The sequence below is a fragment of the Clytia hemisphaerica genome, unplaced genomic scaffold, assembly GCF_902728285.1.
Source record: "Clytia hemisphaerica strain Z4C2 unplaced genomic scaffold, Clytia hemisphaerica genome assembly, whole genome shotgun sequence".
Taxonomy (NCBI): Eukaryota; Metazoa; Cnidaria; class Hydrozoa; order Leptothecata; family Clytiidae; genus Clytia; species Clytia hemisphaerica.
Genome location: NW_027104101.1, coordinates 1,347,785 through 1,374,035, shown reverse-complemented (window position 1 = coordinate 1,374,035; position 26,251 = coordinate 1,347,785). Strand labels below are relative to the sequence as shown.

Below are 26,251 nucleotides of genomic sequence, written 5' to 3'. Positions count from 1 at the left end.
GGGGTAGGTCCAACAAAGAAGAAGAGACACAAATGGAGAGAGAAAAGATATTTTTTTGATATTTTTCAAGCTAATGATAAACCAGTTAACACATATTTTACTCGTACAGAGTTTTCTATATTTTCCTCGCCTAAAGGCTCGGAAAATGTGACTAAAAATCTGAACGCGAAAAATATATCCGATATTGTACTCGATACCGTGTGATAACTATTACGAATCGCCGTTTTTGCTGATTCAGCGAAAAAAAATATTTATAATGTAAATTTTTTGTCATAAACTATTAAGTCAAGCTGGTAGGAATGGAATTCCAAGATTTTTGGCTGTGGCTCATATTTAGATTTTCGGTTTTATCAATGCTGATTCTAGCGCCCCAAAATAATGGTTGACCTTTAAGATGCTATATCTTTCACTCACCCTCTAAAGTCACAGATGTATCTGCATTTTCCGAAAGGCATTAGCTGTAGAAAGTTACCCATATCCCATTTTCATAACTTATTTTCAATATCCAAGTAGCTTGAGTGAGTTATATGCAATCTTTATCTAATTTTGGTGATATTTCCTTCAGACATAAATATGCTATTTTGAATCTGATTCAAACCATCAAAACATACTCATTTAAGTACAACCATTCAAAATAAACAAAAATCGTCCAATTCTGATAAATCTACAGGTCAGAATCCTCATTTTAATGACGACCTACGTTTTGGGGGCCGTCTCCGTTTTGGGGGCCATGGCGACTAAGATTTTCTTTAGCCTTCACATGTGTTATCAAACATCATAAGTTGTTTGACTTTGAGTCAGACGGTATTTCTTTTGGGTTTGTACCCGAGTACTTCTTTGCCACAAGGAATTATTTTTGGGCTTTCATCAAAGGAAAAATATATAGAAAAGTTTTCATGATTTATAGCATCGCACCATAAAGATTTTTCAATTAATTTAATGATTTTTTCTTTTAGAAATATAACAAAATGTGATGAAAAATGAGCGATTTAGAAGCAAGGATACAAAATCTAAAACCTCTGGCAATAAACCCCGATAAATGCACTGTAGATCTGTCACTGTACGAGCAAATCAATCAAAATTCAAATGAGTTCCAAGATCGACAGGCAAAACAGTTCAATCTGGGAAATGGCTTAAATTTTGGGACCCCTATCAGTGCAGCTGAATACCTACTAAAGCGCGAATATGGTGAAACATTCCTTTTCGAAGAGGACTCCTCTAAAGCAATATTCATACCCCCAGAATTTATATCAAGTCAATACCTCAAAGCTGGTGATTCAAGTGTAACAGGAATGTTGGATTATAATGTCAAAACAACCCTCACCACAACAAAAGAAAACCTCCTGAAGAATTTGCCAGATTTTTGGTTTACAAAGGAGTTTGATGCTTTCATGAGAAACAATCAACTACAGAATCAACAATCTACCAGCACAGGTAATTCCCAGAGTCACAATATTGATCAAACAGCTTTTGACAAGTGGAGATTCAATGCCAAAATTATGCACCTGGTGATCGAGTTTTCAGGAACAAGTAATCTGAACCTTCCAGCAACCACCGTTGTAAAGGACTCATTCATCCAAGGATGTTTATTGGAGCTCAATACATTGCCACCATGTCCAAAAAGACCAAACAACATGCAATACTTGGTAAAAATTCTCCAAGGTAAAAATGGGAACACCAAGAAAAACATTATCAAACTCTACAATGAAAATCCACCAACAAACAAAATGGCAAAAGCAGTTTTAGAGATAGAGTTATCAGACATCGGTGAACAATCGGAACATTCATTATTTGAGCAACTTTCCTCAAAAGCAGCAACAAAGATTCTGGAAAATGCAGTCGTGTTGAGTTCAGTCAACTTCCTGACAGATTTAAACAACAAACGTCACCAAGAATTCGATTCTGTCATCATCTTTTGGCAACGCAAATTGATCATTGGAGTGGAGATCAAACGCCAGCTGTCAGCAAATACGACGGCGTTTAAACAGCTTAACAAGTATCACAAGCAATTTGAGGAAAGATTAGGTGACCAGTTAGGTGATGGTTGGACTTTCTTCCCGACAATATACGTTCAAAATGACAACGGTTTGAGTGAAACTCAACATTTCATTAACACAAATTCTGATATTCCAACCTGGCTATCAAACATCATAAGCAGATTCCCAATAGCACCATGCCAAAAACCGTTTATCCATCCCCTAGAACAGCTGAAAAAGGTATTTACGTAATATGACTTTGAGCCAAATCAGTACCGCAGAATTGTTAAACTTTCTCATTTTCGGGGAAACTTTCTTATTGCCACTTCACAACGGAAAAAGTCTCTGGGTAGTACAAAAGTAGCTTCAACTTATTAGGTGGTCAGTCTTAGATCCATACGCTCGCATGTTTACGCAACAAAATTTTTTTGCTGGCAAGCACGTAAAAAACAGCGGAAGGTTCCCGGGAATGCAACTGTAATGTTTCCCAGGAAATGAGAAAGTTTAAACTATCTTTGAAAGAAGTAATTAAAACGAGAATCTTTTATATATAACAGGAACAGGAGGGCAAACCCTTAGTACCCGTGACATCTTTCATGCGACGAGACCAAACCTGGTCCATTTCAAAGAATGAAGTTTTCGCGAGGGGGTCTTTTTGGTAAGGTCTAGGAAAAATTTTAGGACTCAAAAACTGACGTCACAGGCAAAACCCATTGACCCCTAAAATTTGACAAAATTTAAAAGTCAATAAAACCCAAAACCAATTAAACGAAAGCTCGAGAAAATTAACGTCAAAATTGACGTTTTTAAGTCATTTCCAATCGATTTACTTGAGTTACGTTGGGAAATAAACTAATTAATAAATAAACTAGTTATTAACGTTTAAATTTCCTCAAATTTCAGGGGTCAAGGGGTTTTGCCCCTGACGTCAGTTTTTCTAATCAAAAAAATATTTCCTAGGCCTGAGAACCGAACCCCCCTCGCGAAAATTCTTTTAAATACTTTATTCTTTGAAATGGAGCAGGTTTGGTAGAGTTGCATAAAAGATGTCACGGGTTCTAAAGTCTGTCTCAAAAGTAAGTAGACACTTTAATTTTTGAGCATTTTCCCAGCATCCATTTATGCTATATTAAAAAGTTATACACCGTTGGAAAGATATTTCCTAGGAAAATAATCTAAAGGATAAAAGATTTTTGAAAAATAGAAAAATGAAGAACAGAAATGAAATGAAAAAATAAAGATTTTTCTACTTGTTCAAAAATCGTGACATCAGGGTATTTAGAGAATTTAAACCTTGCTGATTTCAAATCTATGTTCAGATTTTTCGTACCTTTTTCTAAATAAAAAGTTACACCACTGTGAACTTGGTTGGCGAACTTTTTTTTCCGTTTAAGGACATGTTTTTTAATTGTTTCGTTTTTGACATTTTCAAAAAAGCTAAATTTTGATTGGGGTAACTTGGAGGTCCGAAATTTTCACAGGATGTTTGTAGTGATGATAGGACCCCAAAAAGTTCTTTTTCCAAAATTCTAGCTGTTGTAGGGGCCATTTAGGAGCAAGTTTTAGCATTTGTATGTGTTTCGGAAAATGATCTAAATCAGAGCTAAAAACCCAGGAAGTTGTTTATCTGACCAATGATTCTCATAGAGGGATGGCAATTAAAGCAGGCTATTGTTAAAAGGCCCACATTTTCCTATTGTGGGGCCCTTTTTAGAGCACCTTTTTAGCACATATTTCCCCATTGACAATAAGTGCCAAAACACCAAAGTAAAAGGCTTGATTGGATATAAGACTTCCATAACTTCTTTTAAAATAGTTGAATAATCAAGTTATTAACACCAATATAAAACTTGAGCTGTTAATGGGCCCGTTTGGAGCTAAATTTAGCATTTTCCCACTAAAAATACTGCAGCAGAATTACTAGTATGTTTCTAAACACCCAATTAAAAGGCTGGAGTGGGTGTAAAACCTTCATAACTTCCTTTGAAGTAGTTTAATAATCAAGTTATTATCACCAATAAAACATTTGAGCTGTTAAAGCGCCCGTTTGGAGCTAAATTTAGCATTTTCCACTGGAAATACTGCAATTTATTCGGCTTCTCTTACTAAAATTAACTTTACACCTAGTCTAATTTTTGCTAAATTCAGCTCATTTTGAGACCTAGGAACATAAAATAACCTCATGAAGTTCTGTTCCATTGTGTATCAAACATTAATGATAACTTATTTGATGTTTAAAACCTTTTCAGGGTCCAGAATCGAGCAAATATTTAACATTTTTCGTTAGATGCTAAAATACTGCTCATTTTTGGTCCATTTAACTATGACAAAGATCACAGAAAATACTTTTTAAGCTTCGTGAGTGATCCAAGCATCAAATAGCACCTAAATGAGCTATGAAATAACAATAACCTTTGGGTTATCAAGTTTTAGCATAAAGACATGGCCTTCAAGAACTCTAAGTCTAGTCAATGCTAAATTTTTGCTCGTAAAAGGACCCTGGAATGCTTTATATTGGCCAAATTTGGTTTTTCTATCTTTTTGAATGCCTCAAGTATGCATAATATCAATATCATAGTTCTTTTGTGTTTATCTTAACTGTGCTGGTGGATTAAAAAAAACCACACCCAATGCTAAAAACATGCTCATAACTGGACCATACAACCATTTTTAGTGATTGCTTATGTTGGTATATTGATCTTATAAGGTATAAAAAGGCATGCGCAAAGTATTAGAGTCATAGCAGAAATATTGAGAGAGATACAAGCCTCTAAATCCAAATGCTAAGTATTTGCTCCTACTAAAATGCTAAGTATTGGCTCATTTTTGGACCGCACTTTGTTGAAGCATAAGTCATGACAGATTTAAGCTTTAGAAAAAATTCTTTTAAATTTTTAAAGTTCATCTTTTCCACGCAACCATCATCAGGGCATAATTTTAGTTCATTCATTATATTAGAAATGAAGGATGATTTCCCAAGACCCCTAAAAACGAAACAATTAAAAAACATGTCCTTAAGGCCTACTTCAAAGGGCTATAACTCTTTATCCAAGAAAGATACGCAAGTCTTTTCCTATTCCTGAAAAAAAAATTTCACGAGAAGATAAATTTTTTTCATTTACGATATCTGTAATTAAGCTCTTCCTCTCATCCCTAGATAAGTAAATATCTAAAACCTAATGACAAGGCAAATTAAAAGTAGAAGAATGTGCGTTTTGTGGTATGTATAATACGATTGAAATCAGTTTTTACGTTCCCTTTTTTGCCAGGTGCTTCAATTTATTGTTTTCACAATTCATGTATCAAAGAAGAACCTCCCAGCACCGATCATCTCATCCAATTGGGTAGACTACATACAGAATGTCATGGACTCCCTATACACAGTGGATAATGTCATCTTTTACTCAACGCAACAGTTGCCTATTCTGTCCTCTGAAGATACAAAGTACAAGAAACTTTTGATAAAGGGTGGCTGGGGGACAGGTAAATCATTTTTGATGATGGAGAAAGCAAAGTTGTTGAGCAAAGATGCGACGTACAAAGGGAAAATATTGTATGTTATATGGCGCCAGATGTCTTTTATAACACTTACAAACTGCAAGCCGTTACTTTATTATCAGTTGAAATCAGAATTGCCGCCAGATATCCACGTCATTGCAGTATGTATATTAACTCTGTTTTAGTTACTTTATTTTTTGGTTATTTAAAATTCAAGGGCTCTGACGTTAGTGAAGTTAGATGACTTTTGCTAGGTAAAAAGTATTACAATTTCTCCCTGATCTAAAATTGGTATTTTGTTCTCACTCAATTTTTTCATACTTCATAAAAACAGTCATGACTTATGTACTCGAAATTTTAATAAATGGGGGGGGGGTAAATATAAGAAATTCATTAAAATTTTCAAATAAGAAGCACTTTTTGTAAAATAGTCGAACGTGCGCAACGCACTGGGCTCAACTTCAGTGGCTTCAAATTATTCATAGGCCCAATTGTAGACCCCCAGATATTTACCCAATGAACAAGTGTGCCAAATTTCAACCAAATCCGACCATTTTGGAGGGCTGTAGGCTGCTTCAAAGCTTTAGTCTCGTTTTGGCAAAAAACTCGTCCCCAGGCCCCAAAAATCTAAATTTTTGAAAAATGCAAAAAGCACCCCCAGATATTCACCCAAGGAACAAGTGTGCAAAATTTCAGCCAGATCGAACAATTTTTGAAGTCTCCAGGCTGCCCCAAAATTTTAGCCTCGTTTTGGCGAAAACTCGTCCCCAGGCCCCAAAAATCAAAAATTTTGAAAAATGAAAAAAACTCCCCCAGATATTCACCCAAGGAACAAGTGTGCAAAATTTCAGCCAAATCGAACAATTTTTGAAGTCTCCAGGCTGCCCCAAAGTTTTAGCCTCGTTTTGGCGAAAACTCGTCCAGTAGTAGATTTATGATAGAGCTGGCACATACAGAAAGTGAGTGACACTACAGAAAGTGAGTGACACTACAGAAAGTGAGTGACACTACAGAAAGTGAGTACACGACAGAACGTGATTGACACCTTACAGAAAGTGAGTGTCACCACAAAATAAGTTTCAAGTGGTAAATAATTTTCTGGTTATCTACAAAAGCATTAAAGTCATTTTCCCTATCGGAAACACCCGAAAACACTGGAATTTGACCAATGAGTGTTACTAAAATTGCAACACATGGGTCAAATTCAACACCTCCAGCACTACCTAAAGAATAAGTTCCAAGTGGTAAATAATTTTCTGGTTATCTATTAAAGCACTGAGCTTCTTAATCTAATTATTCATAAATCATAAAAACTGAGTACATTGTTGACAATAACACCATCACCATGTGAAAGATTTGATATATAGGTAATTTTATCAGTAACAGGAAACATATGCGAGATAGCAACAATTCTTATTAAAGAAAATAACCAAGTCTTATTTCTAATTGTAAAAGATGAATTTGGAAACGTTCGTTTTTTGAAAGTCTTCAAGGCATTTGATTGAAAATTCTTTAAGCGTTTATTAAGCTTGTACATTTTTTGAGGTAAGCAACACTGCTGCACATGTAAAAATCGAGTCAGGTATAAACAAGTCGAGGTTGATGAATTAAGCAAATCAAAGTGAAATTCTCAAATCGGAAGAACAAAAGAACATTAAATTTTGATGATGAAAACTACTTTAATAAAGACAAGGAGGATTTTTTTATCATAATTCAACGACCCAACATTTGAAGTCCAAAGAAAATTCGTGAAGGATGCTCAGAGGAGTACCCAGAGTCAATTAAATTACCACTATTGTCTAGCCACTGGAAACAAGTGTTCATAGAAGATGGTTTTTCGAACTTCACGAAAGTTGTTAATGAACGGGAATCAAACGATATATTTGCAATAGTACGCTGGATGGATGGAGAAATTGAGTATATAAAGTTGGAACTCTTAGCTGATGATCGATGGATTAAAAATCTAAGATTACAAAAATTTTAGATTGTTAAATAGGGAATGAATGAAATAGTTTATTTGAGAAGAAACAAAACAACATTGGTTACAAAATTGAACCTGGATACACCAAATAAAAGATGTGTAAACGAATGTATTTAAGTTATTACTATAATCCAAAAACCCTATGTAACACTACTTTGAACTAAAATCGTAGAGGCAATAAAAAGAACTAAGAAAACAAAAATATTTATTGCTTGATGGTAATATATTTCTAGCTTATAAAAACAATGTTATCATTTACAAGGATCAAATCTCATTCTTTCATTGCATCATTTGGAATTTGTCGATTAATTAGAAAGCGACGTTTTTCAACAGCGAAATCTAATGCTTCTTCAAAATCCATATCTTCCTCATCTCTAACCCTTTGTAAAGTTTCCATCACAGATTTATGTGTTTTATCCTTTTTCATTGCTCGAAGAAAAAGGATTTTGTATTTATAAATCTCATGAATTGATAAGTCAGTCTCTTGACATTCGTTCAACATGCTCTCCCAAATATTAAATGTTTCTTTAACACCTTGAGATTCTTCACTATCACTGGACATGGGCTCGCTGTCTGTAAAGTCTTCATCAGACTCTTCATCTTCTTCTTCAGATTCTTCAGGGTGGGCCTTTGCAACATGTCGATTATAATTGCTTTTATTGGAAAAGGTCTTTTCGCAATCGTCGCATTCATACATCGTGTTTCTTCCGCTGGTTTTAAACTTATTTGAAGAAGTAGCATCCTTACTTACGAATTTATATGCAAAACACAAGAGTAATCCGATATCGGGTTTCTCTTTAGGAGCCTGGTTTCTCTCTAAGATCTTTGTTTCTTCCAGATTACCTAGTCTTTATTGGTCCACGTTCGTTTCTTGGTCCGGGACTAGCTTGAGAAATCTAGTCTTACTTGATCCTCTTTTGGGACTCCAGTAGTTCTTTACCTAGTCCTCCAACCAATTGTTATTGGTGGCTGCAAAAGGTAATCCCTTTTTGTGTCGACATAGTCCCTTTTAGACTTCTATTAGGACTACCCGATTCCTGTTTCGGACTACTTAGTTTTGATGAATCGTTTTCGGAATTAGCTAAATCCTGTTTTGGATACCCGCCTTAAGCTTCATGAGTATCTAATCCTCTTTTGTATCTACATATTCCTAGCTTAATTATCCTTAGGATTAACGGGATTACCTAATCCTTCTTTGGAACTAACCAATCCTTATCTGGGATTGCCTAATCCCTCTTTGGGATCAACTAATCCTCATTTGAGATTACCCGATCCCTCTTTAGGATCAACTAATCCTCATTTAGGATTACCTAATCCCTCTTTGGGATCAACTAATCCTCATTTGGGATTACCTAATCCCTCTCTGGGATCAACTAATCCTCATTTGGGATTACCTAATCCCTCTTTAGGATCAACTACTCCTCATTTGGGATTACCTAATCCCTCTTTGGGATCAACTAATCTTCATTTGGGATTACCTAGTCCCTCTTTGGGACCAACTAATCCTCATTTGGGGACTAGCTTGAGAAATCTAGTCTTACATGATCCTCTTTTGGGACTATGTAGTTCTGCACCTAGTCTTTGTTAGTCCCTTTTTTGAGACCAACCAATCAGAACTGCATGATTCTAGTTAATCCCTCTTTTAGGATTACTTAATCACTAGTTGGATCCTTTCTTCCAATTCATATAAAAGGCTCATGGTATGTTGTTGTTGATGTTTCCTTTTTCTTTTCTTTTTTGTTTTTTTTTACGCGTTTTTTGTTTGGTGTGGGATTTTATTATTTTGTTAGTTACACCCGTAAGTCCCGCCAAAGGCGGGGCTTACGCCCCGGGCCCCGTCAGAAGTGCAGTGAAGGTCAAATTTAGGGATAAATATAAGTCCGATCACTTTGTGATAAACACCTTTGCAGATTGTTTTTCGATTTGTCGAACATTTCATCAAGATCGGCGGGCAAACCAATTACATATTCTACGGTTGGAAAGTAGGACTTCAACCTTTCCAAAAGTTCTTCCTGATGCTTGGTGATAATCATACTATTTTATCAAACTCTTTATCGAAAACATCATTTCTGTATCTGATAAGATTTTGGGCAAAAACAGATTTCTCTGCACCTCTTAAACAGCTAACGAGTATACTAAAAGGATGCTTTAGCTTTACATCCATTGTTTAAATCATAGTTTAATTTCTTAGCAGTCGTTACGACTTTTACTGCATGAACGTGTTAGCTTCAAAGATGCTTATCAATGACTTGAAACGTCAAAGTTGATCAGATTTATATTTATCCCTAAATTTGACCTTCACTGCACTTCTGACGGGGCCCGGGGCGTAAGCCCCGCCTTTGGCGGGACTTACGGGTGTAACTAACAAAAAAATAAAATCCCACACCAAACAAAAATCGCGTAAAAAAAAACAAAAAAGAAAAGAAAAAGGAAACATCAACAACAACATACCATGAGTCTTTGATATGAATTGGAAGAAAGGATCCAACTAGTGATTAAGTAATCCTAAAAGAGGGATTAACTAGAATCACGCAGTTCCGATTGGTTGGTCTCAAAAAAGGGACTAACAAGGACTAGGTGCAGAACTACATAGTCCCAAAAGAGGATCATGTAAGACTAGATTTCTCAAGTTAGTCCCCAAATGAGGATTAGTGGGTCCCAAAGAGGGACTAGGTAATCCCAAATGAAGATTAGTTGATCCCAAAGAGGGATTAGGTAATCCCAAATGAGGAGTAGTTGATCCTAAAGAGGGATTAGGTAATCCCAAATGAGGATTAGTTGATCCCAGAGAGGGATTAGGTAATCCCAAATGAGGATTAGTTGATCCCAAAGAGGGATTAGGTAATCCTAAATGAGGATTAGTTGATCCTAAAGAGGGATCGGGTAATCTCAAATGAGGATTAGTTGATCCCAAAGAGGGATTAGGCAATCCCAGATAAGGATTGGTTAGTTCCAAAGAAGGATTAGGTAATCCCGTTAATCCTAAGGATAATTAAGCTAGGAATATGTAGATACAAAAGAGGATTAGATACTCATGAAGCTTAAGGTGGGTATCCAAAACAGGATTTAGCTAATTCCGAAAACGATTCATCAAAACTAAGTAGTCCGAAACAGGAATCGGGTAGTCCTAATAGAAGTCTAAAAGGGACTATGTCGACACAAAAAGGGATTACCTTTTGCAGCCACCAATAACAATTGGTGGAGGGACTAGGTAAAGAACTACTGGAGTCCCAAAAGAGGATCAAGTAAGACTAGATTTCTCAAGCTAGTCCCGGACCAAGAAACGAACGTGGACCAATAAAGACTAGGTAATCTGGAAGAAACAAAGATCTTAGAGAGAAACCAGGCTCCTAAAGAGAAACCCGATATCGGATTACTCTTGTGTTTTGCATATAAATTCGTAAGTAAGGATGCTACTTCTTCAAATAAGTTTAAAACCAGCGGAAGAAACACGATGTATGAATGCGACGATTGCGAAAAGACCTTTTCCAATAAAAGCAATTATAATCGACATGTTGCAAAGGCCCACCCTGAAGAATCTGAAGAAGAAGATGAAGAGTCTGATGAAGACTTTACAGACAGCGAGCCCATGTCCAGTGATAGTGAAGAATCTCAAGGTGTTAAAGAAACATTTAATATTTGGGAGAGCATGTTGAACGAATGTCAAGAGACTGACTTATCAATTCATGAGATTTATAAATACAAAATCCTTTTTCTTCGAGCAATGAAAAAGGATAAAAACACATAAATCTGTGATGGAAACTTTACAAAGGGTTAGAGATGAGGAAGACATGGATTTTGAAGAAGCATTAGATTTCGCTGTTGAAAAACGTCGCTTTCTAATTAATCGACAAATTCCAAATGATGCAATGAAAGAATGAGATTTGATCCTTGTAAATGATAACATTGTTTTTATAAGCTAGAAATATATTACCATCAAGCAATAAATATTTTTGTTTTCTTAGTTCTTTTTATTGCCTCTACGATTTTAGTTCAAAGTAGTGTTACATAGGGTTTTTGGATTATAGTAATAACTTAAATACATTCGTTTACACATCTTTTATTTGGTGTATCCAGGTTCAATTTTGTAACCAATGTTGTTTTGTTTCTTCTCAAATAAACTATTTCATTCATTCCCTATTTAACAATCTAAAATTTTTGTAATCTTAGATTTTTAATCCATCGATCATCAGCTAAGAGTTCCAACTTTATATACTCAATTTCTCCATCCATCCAGCGTACTATTGCAAATATATCGTTTGATTCCCGTTCATTAACAACTTTCGTGAAGTTCGAAAAACCATCTTCTATGAACACTTGTTTCCAGTGGCTAGACAATAGTGGTAATTTAATTGACTCTGGGTACTCCTCTGAGCATCCTTCACGAATTTTCTTTGGACTTCAAATGTTGGGTCGTTGAATTATGATAAAAAAATCCTCCTTGTCTTTATTAAAGTAGTTTTCATCATCAAAATTTAAAGTTCTTTTGTTCTTCCGATTTGAGAATTTCACTTTGATTTGCTTAATGCATCAACCTCGACTTGTTTATACCTGACTCGATTTTTACATGTGCAGCAGTGTTGCTTACCTCAAAAAATGTACAAGCTTAATAAACGCTTAAAGAATTTTCAATCAAATGCCTTGAAGACTTTCAAAAAACGAACGTTTCCAAATTCATCTTTTACAATTAGAAATAAGACTTGGTTATTTTCTTTAATAAGAATTGTTGCTATCTCGCATATGTTTCCTGTTACTGATAAAATTACCTATATATCAAATCTTTCACATGGTGATGGTGTTATTGTCAACAATGTACTCAGTTTTTATGATTTATGAATAATTAGATTAAGAAGCTCAGTGCTTTAATAGATAACCAGAAAATTATTTACCACTTGGAACTTATTCTTTAGGTAGTGCTGGAGGTGTTGAATTTGACCCATGTGTTGCAATTTTAGTAACACTCATTGGTCAAATTCCAGTGTTTTCGGGTGTTTCCGATAGGGAAAATGACTTTAATGCTTTTGTAGATAACCAGAAAATTATTTACCACTTGAAACTTATTTTGTGGTGACACTCACTTTCTGTAAGGTGTCAATCACGTTCTGTCGTGTACTCACTTTCTGTAGTGTCACTCACTTTCTGTAGTGTCACTCACTTTCTGTAGTGTCACTCACTTTCTGTATGTGCCAGCTCTATCATAAATCTACTACTTCGTCCCCAGGCCCCAAAAATCAAAAAATTTGAAAAATGAAAAAAACACCCCCAGATATTCACCCAAGGAACAAGTGTGCCAAATTTCAGCCAAATCGAACAATTTTTGAAGTCTCCAGGCTGCCCCAAAGTTTTGGGACATACACACACACACACACACACACACACACACCATAGCACACGAAAAGTCCATAGTGAGGACCTCATTCGCAACCCGTTAAAGTGAGGACCTACACAAAAAAGTCTATATCTTTAAATTAATGCAACCCGCGGTAATAAAATTTTAGGTGGGGTTAGAGTAGACACTAATACGTAAAACAGCCGTAATAACACACCCCTATCTTTTAATTCAAAAATCCGTTATACCAAGGACCTGTGTCTATTTTTTCGTTTATAAGTACCCGTTAAAGTGAGGACTTCCCGGATTTCAGAAAATTCGTGTGTACAAACATGCAATCTGAGGACTTGAGTAAATGTTAATTATTAGTGACAGTCTGATTTGGTGTATAATGGAGGGTTGAGCACGAGTTTGTTGCGATGTAGTCAGAAGTAATTTTTATAGATTTTAAATCAAACTTCTTAAAGGATATTTGTGGGGGTTTTCCACTAGTCAGGAAGCATTTTCATCCTCAGGGCATAAGTCACTGTCTGGTAAAGAATAAACATCAATCTTTAGAGATTTCTCTTTCATAATACGGCAGGGGCATTATGCTTCAATAAACTTAAAAGAAAATCTTTTGTGCGAATTAATCAGACATTAATCTGAAATTGCACTGCTAAGGCTCGATGAGAGAGGAGGTGCTCTGCAAGGGTCTAAAATTTAAGGAAATACGAAATTTATGGTAAACTTCAAAAAGTTTGTCCTTAACAAGGCAAATATTATCGAAAAATTACACCAGGCGAGCCATAATGATCGATTTTTAGACAATTCTTTCCTGGGTCGGTTTTTAAAGACCTTAATTTTGGCCGCACACGGTCGTTTCTAGCAAAAAGCAAATTCAGGTTTTTTAAACAAAAAATTTTTTGGACGTCAAAAATGACATTTTTTGTTACGTTTCATTATTGAGCCGTCTGTAAGTGATCTGGAAAAAATGGACGTGTAAATACAGACTTAAGGCGCTATCGGATTCAGTTCTTGGTTGAGGCTTTAAATCATTTAACAATTTGTTGTTGATTGAGTCAATGAATTTGTCGTACTTTGTTATAAAATTCGTAAATCACACCTCACAACTCTCATAGGAGCTAAATTTTCTCGTCTCAATAACTTTACTTATTGGTCAGCCAAGGGGACCCTTCAAATCCCTTCCGCGATTTTTTTCCCGCTGGTGGTCGTCGTCGTTAAGACTACTAAGTTTAAATCCGATTTCGGATTATTTTCGGAAAACAAGTTATCGGGAAAACTTTCATTAATAGAAATTAAAAATTAGAATAGAATAGAATTAAAACATCATTAATAGATCTGATACTAAAAAATGAAGAACACCAAGTCAATGACATCCAATACCTAGCTCCTCTAGACAAGAGTGACCACAGTGTGCTTTATTTTTTATTTGAATGCTTTTTCGACCCGAAAGTCTTAACCGAGAGGTTTAATTATAATAAAGCAGATTTTACAGCAATGAAAAGACATATTGAGGTTTCAGAATGGGCGTACTGTACAACCAGGACCCGGACCGGACCTTAGACCCTGAGAAAACACGGACACCGGACCTTTTCAATGTTCCCATACTCCCTTATGTTTCATTAATCCCAATGTTTCTATACTTCTCAATGGCCAGCTTTCTTAAAAAGTCGGCAAAAATCGGCCAAAAGTACCCAAAAAGGCGATTTCGGGCTATCGGGTTCACCCCGAACGCGTGAATTCTGAGCCAACTAGAAATGGTATAAACTCCAAATTTGGCAGGAAACCTTCCCTCGTCACCCTGAAGACTCCCTCAAAATTTGAGCTCGATCGGCACGCGTTCGGGGTGAACCCGTTAGCCCGAAATCACCTTTTTGGGTATTTTTGGCCGACTTTTTAAGACGAAACGAAAGGTTGCCACGGGTCAGGGCACACTTTGGGAAGGCCCAGGAACAATTTAGAACCCAGTGGAGTGGATGAAGCGTTCGGCCGGGCCCAAAGTCTGGGGTCTGGTAAAGTCAGTTTTGACGACTTTCAGGGGCTTCTGGGTAATTTTCTCCTCGTCTGAACAGAAAAACATTTTATGGAAAAAGAGGAAAAATTGCAATAAATCAGCAAGTCCAAAAGGCTATCAGAGATCAACGGTACGGTACGAACAGAGAAGAAATATGTAGAACCGAGTATGTCAATGCACGTAATCAGACCAACAGAAAGATAACACAAGTCAAAAGAAATCTCGAAAAACGAATATAAGGACATGTTGACTTGAAAACTATTACAACTTTAACCAACCACAAGCTTTCTTGATCATTCAAAATTAATGGTATTTTACTAAAATTTAGATATAATTCTTGGGTTTCAAACATTACAGAACCTCAGGTGAAAATTCAATATTTTCAGTTCCTCAATTTGTAGTGTGTCAAAGTTACAATGCAAAATCAAGGAAATTTTCAATCTGAATTTCTATCAAAACTGAGGTCCACACTTTGCAAAAAATCTGTGTTTAATCTTTTATGGCTACTTTCATTTAGATTCGCGTTGCCATCATCTTTTCTAAGATGATTTCATCATGCTAGGAACATCTTACATGTTGACTTAAAAACAATTACAACTTTAACCAACCATAAATCATCTTGATCATTCAAAATTCATGGTATTTTACTAAAATTTAGGTAAAGTTCTTGTGTTTCAAATATTACAGAAGCTCTAAAAATCGTAAATATATTCTGGATGTAATTATTGACATTTTAATCATCATTACTTATTCCTGTTTGAAAGATGTAGGTAAAAATACAAAATGATCTCAGGTCCTCACTTTGTAGTGTGTCAAAATTACAATGCATAAGATCCAGGAAATTTTCAATCTAAATTTCGATCAAAACTGAGGTCCTCACTTTGCAAAAAATGTGTGTTTAATCTTTTATGGCTACTTTCATTTAGATTCGCGTTCCCGTTGTCTTTTCTAAGATAATTTTATCATGCTAGGAACATCTTACATGTTGACTTAAAAACAATTACAAATTTAACGAACCATAGAATCATCTTGACCATTTAAAATTCATGGTATTATACTAAAATTTAGGTAAAGTTCTTGTGTTTCAAATGGTACGGAAGCTCTAAAAATCGTAAATATATTCTGGATGTAAGTATTGACATTTTAATCATCACTACTTATTCCTGTTTGAAAGATGTAGGTAAAAATACAAAATCACTTCAGGTCCTCACTTTGTAGTGTGTCAAAGTTACAATGCAAAATCAAGGAAATTCTCGATTTGAATTTCGATCAAAAGTGAGGTCCTCACTTTGCAAAAAAGGTGTGTTTTAATCTTTTAAAGCATAACTTTCAGTTAGATTGTGTCGTATATCCCCTGGTTGGATACACGTAGTTCTATGGTGCTTTTTGAAAATGTGTTCGAAATATGCAAAGATATAAAACTAGAAAATAGATCAGTTCATAAAGTTTGACTTATAGAGCTTCCTTCTTAGAGATTAAGCTTACCTTAAGATAAAGAAAGAAGAAATCTTTTTCTCCCAATTTAATATCTTCTTAATATAATTCTTTAATTTACATCCATTGCCATAATCATATCTTATATTCTTATATCTCTTCTAATTTACAGTTCTATGTCCATCCTAAGATGGGTAAAACTACATTTCTACTGTGTTACAATTACAAAAACCTCAGTTTAAATACATTTTAGCTTATTTATAAGTTCTGTTAATTAATATTACAATAAGTGTAGATAATAGTTATTGTTCGTGCTAGGGGTGTGTTTGGATCGGATTGGTTTGTAACAACAATGGGATTTCACAGCTTGAATCTGATTGGCTGATATTCTCAAAATAGGGTGCGGTTGTGATAGAATTTTGGCTCTCAGGAGTTCGCAGGTGATCTCGTTGAGTGGGTGACGAAATGTTACTTCTTCATATTAATGATGATGAGTTTGTTTTAGAATTAAAACAATCTGTTGTTGTCCCTCCTTCTTTAAGGTACTTTGCAATAGAAATGTGATCAGTTTGTTTTCTTGATCAATGATGATTAGGTATTGATTGGTGATAATTAGATAAGGTACTTTTCAATAGAAATTAGGTAATCATCTTTTTCAATATCAGCTTAAGAATTCAAGCATTCTTTAAGTCAAATCAGTCCTTTTACACGACAATTGGCAATGCCATTGTCATCTTAAAATAATTTTATCACGCTAAAGAAAAAATTACATGTTGACTTGAAAACAATTACAACTTTAACCAACCACAAGCCATCTTGATAATTTAAGATTAATGGTATTTCACTAAAATTTAGATAGAATTCTTGCGTTTCAAACATTACAGCGGCTCTGAAAGTCAGAAATTTATTCACCATGTATACCTTAAGTAAAAATGCAAAATAATTTCAGGTCCTCACTTTGTAGTGTGTCAAAAAAACGATGCAAAATCAATGAAATTTTCGATCTGAATTTCGATCAAAACTGAGGTCCTCACTTTGCAAAAAATGTGTGTTTAATCTTTTATGGCTACTTTCATTTAGATTCGCGTTGCCATTGTCTTTTCTAAGATAATTTTATCATGCTAGGAACATCTTACATGTTGACTTAAAAACAATTACAAATTTAACCAACCATAAATCATCTTGATTATTCAAAATTAATGGTATTTTACTAAACTTTAGGTAAAGTTCTTGTGTTTCAAATATTACAGAAGCTCTAAAAATCGTAAATATATTCTGGATGTAATTATTGACATTTTAATCATCATTACTTATTCCTGTTTGAAAGATGTCGGTAAAAATACAAAATGACTTCAGGTCCTCACTTTGCAGTGTGTCAAAGTTACAATGCAAAATCAAGGAAATTTTCAATTTGAATTTCGATCAAAACTGAGGTCCTCACTTTGCAAAAAATGTGTGTTTAATCTTTTAAAGCTACTTTCATTTAGATTAGCAATGCTTCAAAAGTGTTTTCGTTCAGCGGAAAAAGCTTAAAATCGATTCTAAATACCACTTGAATGCTTCATGTGTTTTCCTTCAGCAGGAAGAGCTTCAAATCGATTCCAAATTCCATCTGAAGGATTGAAAACTGTCTTCATTCAGCAGAAAAAGCTTTAAAATGTCATCCCAAGTCTTCTAAAGTGCTTTCATTCGGCAAAACAAGCTTAAAATTGATTCTAAAAACCACCCGACTGCTTCAAAAGTGTTTTCATTCTGCAGAAAACGCTTAAAATTCATTTCAAATACCATCTGAAGGCATCAAAAGCGTTTTTGCTCAGCAAAAAAGGTTAAAATCGATTCAAAATGCGAACATAAGGCTTGAAAAATGTTTTCATTCAGCATAAAAAGGTTATAATCGAATCTAAATACCATCCAAAGGCTTCAAAAGTGTTTTCGGTCAGCAGAAAGAGCTTAAAATTGATTCTAAATACCACCTGAATGCTTAAGATGTGTTTTCTTCAGCAGGAAAAGCTTTAAATCGATTCCAAATTCCATCCGAAGGATTGAAAACTGTCTTCATTCAGAAGAAAAAGCTTTAAAATGACATCCCAATTCTTCAAAAGTGTTTTCGGTCAGCAGAAAGAGCTTAAAATTGATTCTAAGTACCACCCGACTGTTTCAAAAGTGTTTTTATTCTGCAGAAAACGCTTAAAATTCATTTCAAATACCATCTGAAGGCATCAAAAGCGTTTTCGTTGAGCAGAAAAAGTTTAAAATCGATTCAAAATGCGATTACAAGGCTTCAAAAATCTTTTCCTTCAGTAGAAAACACTTAAAATGAATTTTAAAGCTTCAAAAGTGTTTTCGTTCAGCAGAAAATACTTAAAATCGATTCTAAATACCACCTGAATGCTTAAGATGTGTTTTCCTTCAGCAGGAAAAGCTTTAAATCGATTCCAAATTCCATCTGAAAGATTGAAAACTGCCTTCATTCAGAAGAAAAAAAGCTTTAAAATGACATCCCGATTCTTCAAAAGTGTTTTCGGTCAGCAGAAAGAGCTTAAAATTGATTCTAAGTACCACCCGACTGCTTCAAAAGTGTTTTCATTCTGCAGAAAACGCTTAAAATTCATTTCAAATACAATCTGAAGGCATCAAAATTGTTTTTTTCAGCAGAAAAAGTACAAAATATTTTCTAAATGCGATCTTAAAGCTTTAAAAGCGTTTTGGTTGAGCGGAAAAAGGTTAAAATCGATTCAAAATGCGATCATAAGGCTTGAAAAATGTTTTCATTCAGCAAAAAAAGGTTATAATTGATTCTAAATACCATCCAAAGGCTTTAAAAGTGTTTTCGGTCAGCAAAAAGAGCTTAAAATTGATTCTAAATACCACCCGAGTGCTTCAAAAGTGTTTTCATTCTGCAGAAAACGCTTAAAATTCATTTCAAATACCACCTGAAGGCATCAAAAGCGTTTTCGCTCAGCAGAAAAAGTTTAAGATCTATTCTAAATGCGATCTGAAGGCATCAAAAGCGTTTCGTTCAGCAGAAAAAGTTTAAGATCGATTCAAAATGCGATCATAAGGCTTGAAAAATGTTTTCATTCAGCAAAAAAACTTAAAATTGATTCTAAATACCATCTGAATGCTTAAGATGTGTTTTCCTTCAGCAGGAATAGCTTTAAATCGATCCCAAACTCCATTTAAAGGATTGAAAACTGTCTTCATTCAGCAGAAAAAGCTTAAAATTGATTCTAAATACCACCCAACTGCTTCAAAAGTGTTTTCATTCTGCAGAAAACGTTTAAAATTCATTTCAAATACCATCTGAAGGCATCAAAAGCGTTTTGTTCAGCAGAAAAAGCACAAAATCTATTCTAAATGCGATCGAAAAGCTTCAAGAGCGTTTTGGTTGAGCAGAAAAAGGTTAAAATCGATTCAAAATGCGATCATAAGGCTTGAAAAATGTTTTCATTCAGTAGAAAAAGCTTAAAATTGATTCTAAATATCACCCGACTGCTTCAAAAGTGTTTTCATTCAGCAAAAAAACTTAAAATTGATTCTAAATACCATCTGAATCATCTGAAGGCTTGAAAAGTGTTTTCGTTTAGCAGAAAAAGCTTAAAATCGATTCTAAATACCACCTGAATGCTTCAAGATGTGTTTTCCTTCAGCAGGAAAAGCTTCAAATCGATTCCAAATTCCATCTGAAGGATTGAAAACTGTCATCATTCAGCAGAAAAAGCTTTAAAATGTCATCCCAAGTCTTCTAAAAGTGCTTTCATTCGGCAAAACAAGCTTAAAATTGATTCCAAATACCATTCGCCTGCTTCAAAAGTGTTTTCATTCAGCAGAAAAAGCTTAAAATCGATTTTAAAATGTCATCCCGAGTCTTCGAAAGTGGTAGATTTTCATTAAAATCGATAATTCTCAACAATTTTTTTGTGTCCCTACAATGTTTCTGTGTCACTTTTTGCACCAAGCTCATCAAAGCCCGTATAACTTTAAAGAAATCGATTTCGGGATCGAACAAGTGATAAAGAAGGCCAAATATTTCAATCTTAACATAAAGATCTCAACAAAAAGATGGGATTCCGGATTTCCACAAAGTGCTGAAAATACCGTAAACGTATTTATTTTCAAAAGGACGATTTAAGACAAAATACGATTAAAGTATCTAAACAGCTAAACAATAACATCAAAGACTGAAGAAAGCTAAAAACTGACTATGATGCCTAGAATCAACAAAAGGTATGGACTGATACTGTAGACTCAGTATATTATCGAGAGGACCGGATATTCTTGGAATGGCCGGAATATTTCGGAAAGTTCAAAAAAACTAAAAAAACCTTTGAAATTCTAGCTCAGAAAACTTACTAGGAAGCAATTTTGATATAATAATCGAAAAAGTCCAACAATGTTTGTGTGTGACTTTTTGAGCCGAGAGTGGTTTATTTTCATTAAAATCGAGAATTCTCAACAATTCTCTTGTGTCCCCGCAATGTTTATGTGTCACCTTTTACACCAAGCTCATCAAAGCCTGTAGAACTTAAAGAAATCGATTTTGGTATCGAACAAGTGATGCCAAAAGGCTGACAATGTACATTTTTATCTATTTTATCTACCGTTTTTTCAGACCAATTCGTCAACTGTGACCCTGGGAAATATATTGTTTCTACTCAATAAAAAAAGAAAATTATAAACAGCTGTTATCAAGTTAGCATTCCAACTCCGAGGACTTATGACACACCTTTTAACATGAACCTGCATTCCGAGGACTTATGATACACACCTTTGACACAAACCTGCATTCTGAGGACTCGTGACACACTTTTGACTTTAACCTGCATTCAGAGGACCTATGACACACCTTTGACATAAACCTGCATTCCGAGGACTTGATAACACATCGCTTGTTCAAGCCAACAATGTGAGGACGTCCTCACAAAGAAGGACTGAACAAGCGAAATCATTAATTTTGATATATTATTTACTGAGGATTGATTAGAATTATAGATCAACTATTTTGAGTTAAATATGATTAAAAAGGAGTCTTCTACCTAAAAATTAGCAAAAATAAGAATTGACACAATTTGTGTCCAAACCAGCATACTAAGGACCTAACCTAAAAGTTAAAGTATCAACAAAAATTGTCTTATTTACCCCTAAAATGAGGTTTAAATTCATTTTAAAAAAAGTTACAAAGTGAGGACCTGATCTCAGGTCCTCACTTTGCGGGAGGTCCTCACTTTAACGGTTACAACACACACAGGTCCTTGGTATGTAGGATTCGCTAACACATACACACACACACACAGAGACACACAGACAGACACACACACACACATTCTCAGATTCTAACTCGACTGAAGTTGAGAATAAAGACATTTACGTCTTAATTTTACTAACGTCTTTTCAATTTCATGGTATTATTTTTGGAATTAAATTTAAATCATTTTTGACTGATTTTACTAAAAAAGGAAATTAAAAGGCATTTTTAGTGCGCTAATAATCTTATCTTAATATCGAAGGCTAATCTTCAAATAAACAAGTGATACTTTTATGGACCTACCTGGTTATGCATTTAACACATATGTAATTGATATCTACGTGAGCGTGACCATTAAAAAATCATTCAAAACACAAATAGTGACGATCTATTAAAATTAGTTGTTTGTTTCTTATAAAAAAAACCGTTAAGAAACCAAAATTTCATGCTCTTGGAATATTTTTTTTATAGTCAAGACTTTGTGAGCAAAAAAAACATCTATCTCATCAAAAAATTCAGTTATTTGGCTAAGAATATCGATGTATGCTTATGAATAGTGATTCTTATAGATAAAGATGCGTTTTTAGAGCTGAAAAATTCTTTTTTTACAAAAATCTGCTTGAGCCATCTTTTATCTACTTTCATGCAAAAAATCAATGATCCAATAATTCACACAATGATCCAATAATTCACAAAGTCCAAAAAACCCTTTTTTTAGCCGTTTTTTAGCTGAAATTTCCCCAAAATTTTTTTCCCCAAAAATAGAGCTCCGTCACATTCGAGGGTTTATAGTTATGCATCTTTGTGCAAAAAATCATAAAGAATAAAAGAGAAAAGCTAATACCTAAGTAATTGATAATGTGCTTATAAAAAAATATCGAATTTGGCCAGTTTTTCTTAAAAAAAACGCCAAGCAACCAAAATTTCCTGTCTAAACACACATATTCTTCAAAAGTAAGCCCTCATGAGCAAAAAAAAACATATTTCATAAAAAATATTGAGTAATTTGACTAAGAACATTGATGTATGCTTATTAATAGTGATTCTTATAGATAAACATGCGTTTTTTGAGCCAACAAACTTTTTTTGCAAAAATCTGCTTCAGCCATCTTTTACCTATGATGGTACCCTACATTCATACAAAAAATCAGAAAAAATTAATGATCTAATTTTTCACAAAGTCCAAAAACCCCGTTTTATAGCCGTTTTTTTTACCAAATTTGGCCAAAAATTTTTTTTTTCGAAAATCGGGCTCCGTCACGTTTTGGCCACCACCATTTTGCACCGTTGTACCAAAAATCAAAAGAGTCCTATGATTCAATCCTGAGAAAAGTTGGTAACAGACGAACGAACGAACGAACGGACGAACGAACACAGGTTAATTTATAGGACCTCTACCCCACCGGGGTAGGTCCAAAAATCTATTTCTTTCTATAGTCAGAGCCCTTAAGAAACTAAGACTAAAACATCACCTAGACTATAGAAAAACCGTATACTTAATTAGTTTTATTTAAATATTAAATCATACTGTAAATTAGGTCCCCGGCATCCTTTTCTTTTAATAAGTGTCTGTGAAGTTTGAATGAGGTGCGACTGTTTACTTGATTCGTGATATTGAAATTTAAATGATCTTAAAAGAGGCTTAAAACTAGTATTTCCTGACCCACTCTTAAATCCTAGGCTGGTATTTTTCATTGTTTTTCATTTGTTCTCTGAGTTTCACTTGCCATATTATTGAGCCTTGTGTTCTTATAAAAGAAAGGTTATAATAAAAAGATATCTTCAAGCTCCTTTTTTGTTTTCAGGTTGACAATTTCGAATTCGAAAAGATAGACTATAAAGAGTACAAAGCGGTGTTCGCGGATGAATGGAATGGTGTATGGTTGTATGAATTACCATTTTCGAATGCCGAATACTTATGGATTGTACCATGTCCAAGTCGTGTTCTCAATTCTGGCATTCCCAGATTAAGAGACGAAGGCTTCAAAATACTTAACTTGAGAACCAATCTACGAAACTCGAAAGAAATCGTCAATATGTCCAAAGTAATAAATGAGAAAAAGTCTGCAGCAACATTATCATATGGTATAGCGGATCCCCAACAAATTTTCCCAAAAGGACCGTCTCCAACACACGTGAGTACAATAAATGATGCTATCATTTTAGAACGTAAAAAGTCGAACTTAGAAGGACTTTTGATCATAATAAGTAGCTTTGATAAAAATAGAGATATCGACCCTAAAAGTAACGGAGAGGTCAAATATTTTGATGAATTTTCAGGCAAGGAAAATCCCTATGAGTTCTTAAGTAATAAAGGGAAAGGAAACATTTTGGTACTTAACGATGACAAGTTAGAAGTAATTGATGGGTTTGAATGGACAACCATAATTATTGATTCACATCTCGTATTTGATAATAACATGTCCATGAGATGTACAACAACTCTTTACATTGTCGGAGACAAAATTGAAGATGAAGATGATTACGATGAGAAAGACGGGTTCCCAAAACATGAAGTTTTCAAATTGATTGAAATCACTGGAGATGAAGAGCATGATGGTTTACTTTATCGGTTCAAATTATACACAAGAAACTTCTTTATATTTCCGACAAATGCGAGAAAGATTTTACCTCTTTTCAAACAGTGCATACAAAGCATAAACAATATTTCAATGAAGGACGCAACAGAACATGAGAAGGCTTATTGTTTGTTGAAGTTATCAGAGATTATAATAAGTTTTGAACGTGATTATTTTAGTAATGAAGATGAAAATACTTTCAAAAAAGATGATCCCGAAATTTTGGCATTATTAGAAAGAATCAGAAGTTTGTCTTCACAGGACCATATGGACTTAAAATTGGAAGATTGCCGCGAATACATAATACAGTTAAAAACTTTTAGGTCAATATTTGACATTGAAGGTAAATTTGATGGTCTATTATCAGAAATGGAAAATATTTTAAATAGTTGAATAACTAAAACATTAGGCTGTCTCATTTAATATACATACAGGGGGTGAACAACGCTTTCAAGTCAAAAATTATTCTTGACATTGTGTCAAAGATACCCCTTGGAAAGTCGGTAAATTTGTGAAAAAAAACCTTGAAGAAATTCTTCTTCATGCCCTAAAGTGAGGGTTGGCGAACTAAAATCAGTCGCTTACCACGTCGAAGTTTTAGATAGCTTTTAGCCCTCTGGAAATCTTTCTCGGGCTACCCCCGAAAAATTATCTTCCACCCCTGTATCGACATAAAATGGGATGGCCTTTCTTCTTTTAATTTTTATTTTTCCTTTTAGGTGTATCCGTGTTCAGTACACGTTTTTTTAAAGCTTTATAAGAAAGAACAAAATGCTTCAATGGCCAAAATATTAAGACCAAGTTAAAAGCATTTTAAGTCTTTGCGAACTCACCCGATTTCTTACCAAAAGTAACAATAATACTCACAGAATGGTAAAAATAAGAATATGTTAAGAATACTTTTGTTGTTAGGCTTAAAACTCAAATAGTTAAGAACATCTGAAGACTTCAAAGATTTTGTATGTTCTTATAAAGAAACCCTCTTATTTTATCCTTTTTTAAGTATTGTAGTGAAACGTCCTAAGAAATCCCGGGGGGGGGTGCTAGGGTTGCGAGCTGACGGGGGGGTGCCGCCCGACTTTCGAACTTTGGACCCTTACCGGGACTAAAAAGGAGAAAACAAAGGAAAATTTTGGGAATTTTGCGACCCTTAGCGGGACAAATTTGACCAAATTTCGATCTTTCAGGGGGTAAAAAGTTGAAATTTTCCAATTTTTCGACCCTTAGTGGGACTGAAATTTGATTTTCTGATTTTTCCGACCCTTAGCGGGACTTTGGAAGTCCAAAAAAGGTACCCTTAAGGGCGGCACACACCGTACCCTCCATTTGCCTAAGTACCCCCCCCCCCGGGTAAGAAATCAGGGGTTTTAGATTCCTCAAAGCCTTAAAATGTTCTCAACTTGTTCTTAATATTTTGGCCATGTGTAGACCACCTAAGGTTAGGATTTAGGCGCTGGGGAATATCTTTTGAACTTTCGTATCTAAGTGTATCTGTAAATTTAACAAGTACACCACCTAAGGTTAGGATTTAGGCGCTGGGGAATATCTTTTGAACTTTCGTATCAAAGTCTATCTGTAAATTTAACAAGAAAAAGTCGTCAATTTTATATACATATCGTAATCACATACCATACTAAGACTGATGTTCATTTGTCAGACTTTATACTATAACATTTTATATACACATGTAATATAAAAGCACAAAAGGGGGTGGGAAAAGGATTTTTTTTGCATTTTCAGGGTGAGGGGATTTGACAACCGGGAAGTCTAAAATTTCTAGGGGGTAACTTACCAGGAGGAAACTATGTAATGTAACATTTAACTTTTTTGTAATCAGTTTTTAATTAATTTCAATATATACACCACTATATAGCTAAAAACCATACCTATCTTTCATTAAGCCATCCCAACATTGAGAAATCAGACGATGCTATATATCTTATGCCAATAATGTGCTAATGCCACCGACTCCTAATATTTAAATCACTGACCCCCAATGTCATGGTTATATGTAGTTGGTGCCTTGAGAAAAGTCAGCTAAAAAGGCCCTTCTTTAGAACAAAAGGGACTTTTCTTTTTTTTGCAAAAGCTGAAAATATTTTCAAAAATCAAGAAAAACGGGGGAGGAGGAGGGGTGGAAAATATTCAAAAATCAAGAAGATTGTGACAGATTAGGGAGGATTTTTTTTGAA

The 26,251-nt window shown here is 34.6% G+C and overlaps 2 protein-coding genes across 3 annotated transcripts in view; one reads left to right on the top strand and one right to left on the bottom strand.

The window, feature by feature from the left end:
• LOC136813049 (kelch domain-containing protein 10-like) overlaps positions 1-26,251 on the bottom strand; it is a 128,030-nt gene that overhangs the window by 50,792 nt on the left and 50,987 nt on the right. The window lies entirely within an intron of this gene.
• LOC136813047 (uncharacterized) lies at positions 961-26,086 on the top strand. The gene is made up of 3 exons (XM_067069561.1): positions 961-2,216; positions 5,246-5,635; positions 23,286-26,086. The coding sequence occupies exons 1-3, from the start codon at positions 981-983 to the stop codon at positions 24,450-24,452; spliced, it is 2,793 nt and encodes a 930-aa protein (XP_066925662.1). The 5' UTR covers positions 961-980; the 3' UTR covers positions 24,453-26,086.